Here is a 12,098-nt window from a genome sequence, read left to right on the forward strand (position 1 = left end):
GAAATAAAAAAGAAAAAAACAAATAATGTGATGATGACTAAGTAGATCCTACTAAAACGATTGGAAGCTTCTAAGCGACGTGTGTTGAGGAACATTATTGTACATGCAGCTGGAGTATCCATGCCGTTCCACATTACATTCCTGACACTTTTTTACAAAGATATAATTTTTACGTATTAACTGTACATTACACATCGTGGCATTTCCGTGTTACGCCTTTGCTACAGCAGACGTTAATAACTTCAGGACCAATGCACTCACATCCAACGGGCTTGCATAAAAAACAGAAGTTATTGTCAAAGAATATGTGAGCGTATATGCCTCTGAAGTTATTAACATCTGCTGAATGAAAGGCTGAACATGGATATACTATTTACCATGAAGTATAATGTACAGTGAATGTGTAAAACATCGACATATTTTTGTAAAAAAGTGTCGTGACTGTGAGGTGGAAACAGCTGGATACTCTTGCTTTATGTAAGTACTATAATATTTTTCAGCATATGTCACTTAGCTACTTCCAATTATTTTAGTCGGATCTATTTCGTCATCATCACATTACTTCTTTCTTATTCAAACAGTGCTCTTCAACATTGAGCTTTGAAACGTATAATTGAATGTAAAACCGCCTGAAGATGGGCTCAGGTCCGAAACCAGTCGTGCGTTAGATAAAACGACCTGTTGTGACTGGTAGTGGTTATTACTCTACTCCTATAAAGAAACAGCCACGGAGTTCAGCTGCATCCATTATGGATAAAATTCACACACCTTTTTTCGTAATTTTGTTTCTTATCCAAACATATGTGGACACCATGGTGTCATATACAGCGAACCTGGTTTAATATCCGTAAAAGTTTAAACAGAATGTATTGTTGGTTTTCTATTTTAGTCCTAACGGCTAGCAGGTGCGTTTTTTATTTTGATGTGATAGTTAATCCGAAACGGCATTAATATCATGTAGGATAGTACACGTAGGCTAGCTTTAAGGCGTGACAGGCGTACCTGTACATTTTCATAAGTAAAATTAATACAATTCTGTGAGCAATGACAACGAAACAAAAATGTGCATATTACATTATTTAGTTACATTAGAAAGACAGTCAAATGTATTCTATAATATTTTAGAGAAGTAAAACGAGACCCACTGAAGACGGACGTAGTGTCCACGCCTGTTTGCGTAAGGAATAAAATAAGGAAATATATTATGTTTTGCAGAGAGCGGAGTATTAAAATCTCTAAATATGGAACCCTTCTAAATTGAACCAAAATTTGCAATTAGGGTGTGCAAAATTAAAATTTTCAATGAAAATAAGGTACTGTAAACATTAGACGCCGTCAGAAAATTAGATAATACAGGATTAAATCTGAATTCTGTTCGCAGTGTCTCCCAGAGAGGACGTACTAATTGAAGTGAAGCTCAGAGTGGAGGTGAAGCGAACTCATTCAGACACTTGGTTCGTGCCGTATCTGATTTGCAGTCGGAGACGACGAGTCTGGTAATACGCGTCGTCGTTTCTCAGAGCGCGGCGGCCCCGGTGCGGCGCTGAGGTGTGATACCTGTGGCGCGCAGCTGGCCGGCGGGGCGGGCAGAGCGGGCTCAATTAATCCGCCGTAAGAAGCGGGGGCGGGCAGCCGGCTAACTGCCGCCATTTGTAACTCGCCGCGCGGGGCGGAGGGGCAGGTGGAGGTGGGAGCGGAGGCTGCCCACAGCCAACAGGCGGCCGCGGCGCCCACACTCTGCGTTCGGTGCAACCATTTCCAGCTTCCGATAACTTCTTAACTGTGGCCGGAACTATTTCCTAGTCGTTCATAAACAACTGGTTTCGTCTTTACCATATGATTACACACTTCCACCGTGAAGGACGCTCAAAATGTAACGTCTGTTCTCCACACATTTCCTAAGGAAAGATTCTGACAAGAAATGGCCGGCCGTGGTGACCGAGCGGTTCTAGGCTGTGGAACCGCGCGACAGCTACGGTCGCAGGTTCGAATCCTGTCTCGGGCATGGATGTGTGTGATGTCCTTAGGTTAGTTAGGTTTAAATAGGTCTAGGTTCTAGGGGACTGATGACCTCAGATGTTAAGTGCTATAGTGCTCAGAGCCATTTGACAAGAAATGGAGGTAACTATTCTTATGAACTTTTGACCGGAAATGGATCGTTGCCACAGTAGAAGGCGCTAACGAATGAAAGTACCTTTGACCAAGTGCCGTGTCTATAGCCCACAGGTGGCGATTATGGAGACTGATGATGCCAGTTCTGGTAAAGGTTACTTGGTCGATAAAGAGGACCGTTGGCATAAATCTCGTAACTATGATGATCTGGTGCAATAGCCATCGACAAACTCGTTCCCATACAGTGAAATCCGCTGCTGATATTGCAGGTGATAGGGATAGTAGCGGTTGTCATGCAGGATACACATAATTGTATTTTGGATTACACTTGTTGGCGGGCCACTTGCTGAAGCTTGAACTAGGGTTCGTCCCAATACCCTGTAGAAACCAACTCTGGTCCAGCTATTGCAAGTTATAACGGATCTTTTACGTTGGGATAAATTTATTTTATTTTTTGTTATATGTTTTCGTTAAATAGCTGAATAAATTGTAATTAGGAATAATTTAATTAAGCAGAGTAGAAAAGAGATGTTCATTGAGTGCACATTCTCGTAATGTAACGTCATTGCGTTGTTCGGTTGTTAAAACAAGTCGTTTGTGTTCCGTTCTGCTGTTCGGTCGTGCGCGTATCTGAAAGGAATTAATTCTGGGACTAGAATAAACTTTCACATAATTGTTACGATTCGATGTTCCGACAAAAGGGCTTAACGTCAGTGTTAATTTGAATTGTGGGCGAAAGGATTAGTTTTGACAGATAAGTCAAAACGGACGTAACGAAAGTTGTTCGATTATCATCCTTGAACGTGACTTTTTATGTAATTAACGATTGCTGCTTATTAAAAGCTATTATCTCATGATTAGGATCAATCCCTCTTTCCTCCTAGATAGTGATGTTAAATGACAATTACGTGTTATTCCGTTAGTGTGGAACCGACGTAATATCTCTGAAATGACATTGATATATAATTTGTGTTAAATACTGAACGTATATAGGAAACAAATTGAAATTAGGGAACATTTGATACTGAGACTATAGAAGCAGAAGCGCTTAAGGTTTCTCTTCTCCAAAATGGCAAAATAGGTACGAACTTTAACTCAATAGTCGACATTATGTATTGCAAAGACATTAGCATTTCATACTTATTTTGACGACGCGCTGTTAAACAAACGAACGTTGAGTCCCTGTAGCCCGCATCTCGTGGTCGTGCGGTAGCGTTCTCGCTTCCCACGCCCGGGTTCCCGGGTTCGATTCCCGGCGGGGTCAGGGATTTTCTCTGCCTCGTGATGGCTGGGTGTTGTGTGCTGTCCTTAGGTTAGTTAGGTTTAAGTAGTTCTAAGTTCTAGGGGACTTATGACCACAGCAGTTGAGTCCCATGGTGCTCAGAGCCATTTGAGTCCCTGTACGAGTAATAAAATTAAATTTAAAAACATAATTAATAACGGCGAACTCCGCTTTAACAAACTGTATTGCGTGTCGTCATCGGGCAATAACTACTTAACCCTGGAGACTTGGGTGGTGAAATTAGAAGTCGGGCATATAAAACAAACTTAATAATCAATTCAAGCTACAATGGAGTCGGCACAACACGAGGTGGGCAGTTATAAATTGTGATGATGATGTTTGGTTTGTGGGGCACACAACAGCGTGGTCACCAGCACCCGGACTTAAATTTACACAGTCCAATTTCTATTTTTACACAGTCCCAACTAGCCACTGTCAAGAACGACGGTAGTGATGATCAGGACAACACAAACATTCAGTCCCTGGCAGAGAAAATGCCAAACCCAGCTGGGAATCGAACCCAGTACACCATGATCTAGAGGCAGTAACGCTATCCAACCGCAACTTTCAAACACTAGTACATTAATAGCCGGTGTAAACGCCAGAACATTGATTGCAAGCAAGCAAATTGCTTGCAATGTATTGTACAGGTCCCGGATATCAGTTTGTGGGATGTAGTTCCTTGCCTATTGCAATATCGGTCAGTAGAGGGACGGTTAATGCCCGTTATGGATAACGGTGGAGTTTTCTGATGATGTCCCATATGTGCTCGATTGGAGACAAATCTGGTGATCGAGTAGGACAAGACAACATATCGACACCCTTTAGAGCATGTTGGGTTACAGTAGTGGAATGTGGTCGAGCGTTATCCTGTTCGAAAATACCCCAGGAATGCTGTTTATGAAGGGCAGCAGAACAGATCGAATCACGAGACTGGGTACAAATTTGCAATCAGGGTACGTGGGATAACCACGAGAGTGCTCCTGCTGTCACGCGAAATCAAATCCTCGACCGTGGCTCCAGGTGTAGATCTATTGTGTCTACCACGCAGACAGATTGGTTGCAAGGCCTCAACCGGCCTCCTTATAACCAACAGACGGCCATCATTGGCACGGAGGCAGAACCACGTTTTGTCAGAAAACACAACGGACCTCCACCCTGCCCTCCACTGAGCTGTCGCTCAGCACCACTGTAGTCGCAAACGGCAGTGGTTTGAGGTCTGTGGAATGCACGCTACTGGGCTTCTAGCTCGGAGCTGTCTTTACACTAACCGATTTGTGGCAGTTCTTTGTGTCACTGTAGTACCTGCGGTTGCTCAGACTGCTGCTACAGATGCAGCACGATGCACCAGAGGCATAGGCCGAACACGATAGGGCCAAGTGGCCGTCAGGAGCATGGTCTTCTCGCGAGTGTACATTCTCGTGACCACCGCTGCCAGTAGTGATGTACATTGGGTACATTCCTGCCAAGCCTTTCTCCGATATCGCAGAAAGAATATTCAGCTCCTCGTAGCACTACAGCATGTCCACGTTCAAACCCAATGAGGTACTGATAATGCCGTCTTAGTTCTCATAAAAGTATTCTTGACAAACATCAAATCACCACGTTCAGTCTCAGTGGTAACTAACTAGCGTGTATTTAAAGCAAACGTGATTTGCTGCCTTGTAGCAGCGCTGCTTGCGACACACTTGTGTGACTGGTGCGATACTGAATAGACACGATCTTTCAGATGTAGAAACAAGCCTATTACCTTTCGGTTATGTTGCACAACTTCTTGGTGTTGCGATTTTTTCCGTCAGTGTATATACGAGGATCATCCCAAAAGTCATGGCAACTGTGGTATATTTTGCAATAATGCAGCAACATGACAATTCTACGGTGTGCATTGAACCTATACTGCAGTGCGTATCTAAATGCCAACGTAAATTGAGCTTCCAGTACAGGAGGTGACGGTCAAGGTTGAAATGAAACACACGCATTGGAAGTCGATGTAAATTTATTGTGTACGATTACAAATGGAACAAAACTGCATGAAAATCAACTGCTCTGATTTGAAATAATTCTCCAGTGTCTACCCACAGCGTTGCCAACGAAGGGGAAGGCTTTGAAAGTCACTGAAATCGTCAACAATGTTATCCAGATTTCGCCTCAACGACGTGAGACCATTCGTTCTTTTTGCAAAGTGCCTCCCATGCAATCGTTTTCTCAAGTGTGGAATGATAATGAAGTCGCTTGGACTGAGGTATGGTGTGTGAGGTGAGTGGGGGAGGATCCATCCCGTAACACAGCCAACGCCACACTAAATGTTTAAGGCGCTGGTAGTGACACATCTTCGCATGAGGTCGCATTCTGTGGACTATTTTCGGTAATGTTTGCCGCAGTCTTTCGAATGTATTCACTGTAGTTGCGGTGATGCCACACGTTCGCATGACGCTATCCCAATAAATATAATAATGTTGTCGTAATTCATTGAAAGTGCCGCTTGATGACAGTGTAAGCTAACTGTAAACTTCCGTGCTTTCAACATAGGAATTAGGAGACTTTGAACGTAAGAAATCGACTGCAAGAATGTGTTCCAAAATCTGGCTGGGAGAACGTAAATTGAAAGTGCCTGTCTGGCTCCCTGTATGTTTAAACATTCGTAATGGGAAGAATACTGTCTGAATTCAACACTACCAATCATTTAACTTTTAAACTGATAAAATAACCCTGGATAAACTCAGTGCTTCCTTTTCTTATTAATTAATTTGGGCTTACCTGTTTTACAATACACTGCTCTTGTCTTGAATGCGCGTCGCATTTGCTGATCTACAACTAACTACTGAGATTCGCTTGTTCCAATGCGTTCTGTTTTAAAACCAGGCAAAGTGTACTTGGTTCACAACCAGTATGAATAAGTGAAAACGAAAACTCACATTTTGGCATGGACTCAGGATGCGGACAATGATTTGGGATAAATTATAAGATGAAATGCAATTAGTTTTCTGAGTGGAAAAGTTCGATACTGATAAGTAATTTCTTCCTTTGCTTCACAAACATTAATACACAAAAAATAAATCCTCTTCTATTATTCATCATAAGAGTCATAAATAAAATGATCTTCTCAAAGTGCTTCAGCCTCTTTCCTCGCCTCAAACAATTAATCAGTAAATCAACATGTTCCACTTACTCATAATATAACTGCAATGGTACCACTGAGCTTGTGGAATACTACAACTCATGAAACACCACTGTCGACTATTCTATCTCCTGATCTCACTATTAACAGTGCTCATCATCACTTGCCTCGTGCTCGAGAACGTGGACGTGATACAATGTTTCTAGTTTTGTTATATGAATGGCATACCATTAGTAAGCTAGGAATCAATATTCTATTCGTTGTAATGTGTCTCTTATCAGTGGTGAAATATATTTTCATGTCGCCTGGTACCAGTTGTATGTTGTATTTTTGTAGCTTTAAAAAATGAAGGAAAGTCTAAACGCGTAAGGTTGATGAAAAGAAAGTGTGGTCCAGACATAAGTAAGGCTATTAAAAGTGTAAACCCACATATTGTACCATTTTCCTACGTTGTACTTATATTGATGTCGGAGCGCAAACTTGCTGGAATTTATGCACGAAATGGTAGTCGATAAAATCTTTAAATGACCGAGAAAAAATTACTCCTATTTTTGTTTATTGACTGACACGTGGTCAACTGCAATTATTTCTCAGATTATAGACGGTTTCTGATACATAGATGGCTCTGCTCTGAGCTTGAGGGCTGGAAAATCATTCTAAAATATCTATCGGTAAACTAACAGAAATAAAGAAGAAATTGCGTTTTGGAGAAGCGTTTCTTTGTCGCGAATGATACCCGTGACGTGACTGACAGTATATGAATGTGCAAATGATAGAATACAGACAGCAAAAAACAGGTATTTTGTAAAGATCAGGCCTAATGCCGCTTTACACCATTTAAAATTTGTGAGTCACATACGGGTGTCAGCCTGTTCTGATAATCTACTCACACAGATTGTACTTTGATATGTGTCATTTTAGTTGCTCTCCTAGTTTTCATAGGGTCGTCTATAGATGAATAACCTTCACTTTTAAGGTTATTTATTTTTATCCTCTTATAGAGCATTATTAAGCAATTTGTGCGTTTTCATTTCCCTTTAAAGTAATGCCTACACAAAAATTTTAACGACAACATTAAACAGCTTCAACAGGGAAACAAAGTTTTTTTGAAGCCGACAGAAAGCTACGTTGAAAATCTTACATTCTACAGGTGACCTGAAACTTCACAAATTTACTGCAAGTTTCAGATTTTTATTGCCATTTTTTAAGAAATTTTCGCCTTAAGGTGCAGTCTGGTTACGTTACTATAACACATAGTCTCTTTCTGAAATACTGTTTCATTCATAGTGTGTAAAAAGTAGACTTTAAACAAAAAAATCTATAGTGCGATGATAATTTCAAAATGTATTATGTCTGTTTCATGAAGCATCTAGATGACATAAATGATAATTTCACTACAACTTACCGTGACTTCAGCAGCTTACGCTCCAATATCGCCACCTACAAGCAAAACAACATAAGATAATTACAATTCTGAAACACTAGTGGTATTTATTGCATTTAAACAGAAATATCTTGCTGTAATATAAGCATTTATAGCATCTAGTGAAACTTGTAATTGTATTTGTAAGCGGAATGGTACATGGTAAAAGGCCAAAATGCTTTTTATTTTCTTTTTCTTTTAAAACTGAAAAATAATATCCCTACCGCACATGTTTTTGCGATTATATTTCTGTTTCTGAGATAGCGTGTAGAATGTACCGTAGTATGGCGAGACTTGTCCTTCGCAAAATGATCCGTTTTCCAAAATATTTTAGGATGGTGAAATCTGTGAATTATTACAACAGCTGTTATTATGTGAAAAGGAAAACAAGTTGACCCCAGTACAACGTCGAAGCACAACGAGGTAAAGACGGAACGCAACATCGATTCTGATTTCGCAACAGAAAACAAGAAATCAGTAGTGTTATGTTCAGAGTAACTGTCGTTCTACGGAAGTGATTTCGGAGAACCGAGGAAAACATAAATATGGAGGGTGGGCGGGAATTCGTAGACTTTTTACAGGAAATGCCGGAAGTTAATTATATGTGGCAACTTTAATATTAAATATGTATATGATTGTGAAAGATAAAAGATGTTGGTAGGTCTCCTAAATTGATATGATCTGATGCAGACTGTGCTTTTTCCAGCTAGGCTGCAGGGAAAGAGTAGCACAATAACGGACAATATTTTTACTCATTCTCCATTAATAGATGGAAATTCTGTTAGTAAAAGTGTGAATGGCCTTTCAGACCATGATGCACAAGTTTTAACACTTAAATGCTTTTGTACTCAAACAAATGTCACACATAATTAAAAACTATGTAGAGAAGTTAATCCAACGACAATAGACAGTTATTGAAACTCGTCAAGGAACAAGAGTCGCGGGATGTTTATATGGCCGGTAACATAGATGACAAATATAATGCTTTTCTTAACACATTTGTCATGCTCTTTGAGAGTTGCTTTCCGTTAGAACGTTCTAAACTGGATGCTAGCAGTAAAATGCAGCCTAGGTGGCTGACTAATGGTATAAGGATATCATGTAGAACAAAGCGGGGATTACGAGGGATATTCGGAAAGTAAGTTCCGATCGGTCAAGAAATGAAAACCATTTTGAAAATCTAATGAAGCTTTGCACATATGTGTTCGACAGTGTCTCTAGTATCCCTGTCGGTTGCATCACTACGCTCTCTTCAGTTCTGAGCGCATGGTGACCACATAAAGATGCGTAGAAAATAGTGTCTCCCGCCAAGTATGAGGTCCTGCTGAGAGATTTCGCCTGATGTTATGCAGCCCACATTACAGAACTGTCATACGGTTCCTATTTCGTGAAAATTCTCTGTCGCAATCTGCAGGGGCAATGAAAATGCTCCTGTAGCGTTTCCGATGGGAAGTGTTTGATCACCCGCACTACAGCACGTAATTGCCTCCCTCTGTGATTCATCTCTGCTCACATTAACTACTGGCTATGAAGACAACATTTTCGCACAGACAACGTGCTATAGATGAGCGTAGAGAATTGGCGGGAAGCACAAGCGGTTACCTTCTATGACGAGGGTATTGAAAAGTTGGTATAACGGTGCGACAGATGTCCTAGCTGGAGCGACGACTATGTAGAGAAGTACCTGGAAGGTGGAACCAACTGTCGCAAATAAAACATTTCTGACTTGCTATGTAGTTTCCATTTCGCGACTGATCGGAACTTACTTTCTGGACAAGACTTGTATCTCAGAATGTTAGAAGTAATCACAATCAACCTACACTAGCCCATAACAAACAGCATTGTAAGGTGGCAAAGAGTATGTGGTTCTTAGTAGAACTATTTCTGTTACTGATAAATCCGATATACGTACAGTGTTTAACAATCATTTTCTGAGCACTGTTGGTGAATTATATAAAAATTTAGTTTCTACAGAAAATAATATAACTCTCTTGGCAAACGCCTTTCCGAGATTGATGTCTGAAATACTCGTCTGTGATACAGACAAGAAGGAGATTGAGTCATAATTAAATCACTCAAGACTAACGACTCTCATGGATGTGATGGAGTGCCTAGCTGAATATTAAAGTACTGTGCTGCACATGTTAGCCCTATACTTAGCCATATTTGTAATTTTTCGTTTAGGAATGGTCAGTTTCCTGAACGACTGAAATACTCGGTAGTGAGGCCGCTTTATAAAAAGGGAGGAAGGGGCAATGTAGACAGTTTTAGACCTATTTGTATGCCATCAGCGTTCGCTAAAGTTATCGAAAAACCTGTTTATGTAAGGAAAATTGTTCATTTTGCATCACATAATTCACTATCAAATGTACAGATCGGCTTTAGTAGTAGTTTAACAACTGAAAATTTTATATTGTCCTTTCTGTGTGAGGTACTGGACAGGTTAAACTAAAGGTTTCGAAAGCTACGGCGTTTGATTGTGTTGATCAAAAAATATTGCTCCAGAAGTTCACCATTACGGAATACTGGAAATAGCTGACAATTGGTTCACCTCTTACTTTAACAAGACAGCAAAAAGTCATTATTCACAGTGTTGAGATCAGCTGTGGCGTGGGGTCTGAGTGGGGTATTGTCAAATGTGGGTGCCGCAGGCATCAGTGTTGGAGCCATTCCTGTTCCTAATTTATATAAATGATATGTCCTCTAGTATTACAGGTAACTCTAAAATATTTGTGTTTGCTGATAACACTAGCCTGGTAGTAAAGGATGTTGTGTGCAACGCTGGCTCGGTTTCAAACAGTACAGTCCATGACCTAAGTTCATGGCGTGTAGAACAATAAGCTAACGCTAAATATAGTAAGTATCAGTTTTTACAAATTCTAACACACAATTCAACAAAACCCGAGGTTCTAATTTCACAGAACCGGAATATTATTAGTGAGATTAAGCATTTCAAATTTCTAGGTGTCCAGATAGATAGTAAACTGTCGGGGACAACCCAGGTTCAGGATCCTGTTCAAGACTTACTGCTGCCATGTTTACTATTTGAACACTATCTGAAGTAAGTTGTTTTTCGACATGAAAAGTAGTCTACTTTGCTTATTTTCATTAGATTATGTCGTATGGTGTTGACAGATGTGAAAATTACCGAACTATCAGTTTAATAAGTCACAGCTGCAAAATACTAACGCGAATTCTTTACAGACGAATGGAAAAACTGGTAGAAGCGGATCTTGGGGAAGATCAGTTTGGATTCCGTAGAAATGTTGGAACAAGTGAGGCAATATTATCCTTACGACTTATCTTAGTAGAAAGATAAAGAAAAGGCAAACCTACGTTTCTAGCATTTGTAGACTTAGAGAAAGCTTTTGACAACGTTAACTGGAATACTCTCTTTCAAATTCTGAAGGTGGCAGGGGTAAAATACAGGGAGCGAAAGGCTATTTACAATTTGTACAGAAACCAGATGGCAGTTATAAGAGTCGAGGGGCATGAAAGGGAAGCAGTGGTTGGGAAAGGAGTGAGACAGGGATGTAGCCTCTCCCCGATGTTATTCAATCTGTATATTGAACAAGCAGTAAAGGAAACAAAAGAAAAATTCGGAGTAGGTATTAAAATTCATGGAGAAGAAGTAAAAACTTTGAGGTTTGCCGATGACATTGTAATTCTGTCAGAGACAGCAAAGGACTTGGAAGAGCAGTTGAACGGAATGGACAGTGTCTTGAAAGAAGGATATAAGATGAACATCAACAAAAGCAAAACGAGGATAATGGAATGTAGTCAAATTAAATCGGGTGATGCTGAGGGGATTAGATTAGGAAATGAGACACTTAAAGTAGTAAAGGAGTTTTGCTATTTAGGGAGTAAATAACTGATGATGGTCGAAGTAGAGAGGATATAAAATGTAGACTGGCAATGGCAAGGAAATCGTTTCAGAAGAAGAGAAATTTGTTAACATCGGGTATAGATTTAAGTGTCAGGAAGTCGTTTCTGAAAGTATTTGTATGGAGTGTAGCCATGTGTGGAAGTGAAACATGGACGATAAGTAGTTTGGACAAGAAGAGAATAGAAGCTTTCGAAATGTGGTGCTACAGAAGAATGCTGAAGATTAGATGGGTAGACAACATAACTAATGAGGAGGTATTGAATAGGATTGGGGAGAA

General features: G+C 40.3%; 1 protein-coding gene across 1 annotated transcript in view; it reads right to left on the bottom strand.

Annotated features, from left to right (window-relative positions):
• Positions 1 to 1,443: 1,443 nt before the first annotated feature.
• Positions 1,444 to 12,098, bottom strand: part of LOC126260590 (uncharacterized) — a 39,285-nt gene continuing 28,630 nt past the window's right edge. Inside the window, exon 2 of the mRNA XM_049957925.1 lies at positions 1,444 to 1,700. Within this exon, the coding sequence (XP_049813882.1) occupies positions 1,444 to 1,700 (257 nt within the window). The remainder of the gene's footprint in view (positions 1,701 to 12,098) is intronic.

Source organism: Schistocerca nitens, chromosome 5, assembly GCF_023898315.1.
Source record: "Schistocerca nitens isolate TAMUIC-IGC-003100 chromosome 5, iqSchNite1.1, whole genome shotgun sequence".
NCBI lineage: Eukaryota > Metazoa > Arthropoda > Insecta > Orthoptera > Acrididae > Schistocerca > Schistocerca nitens.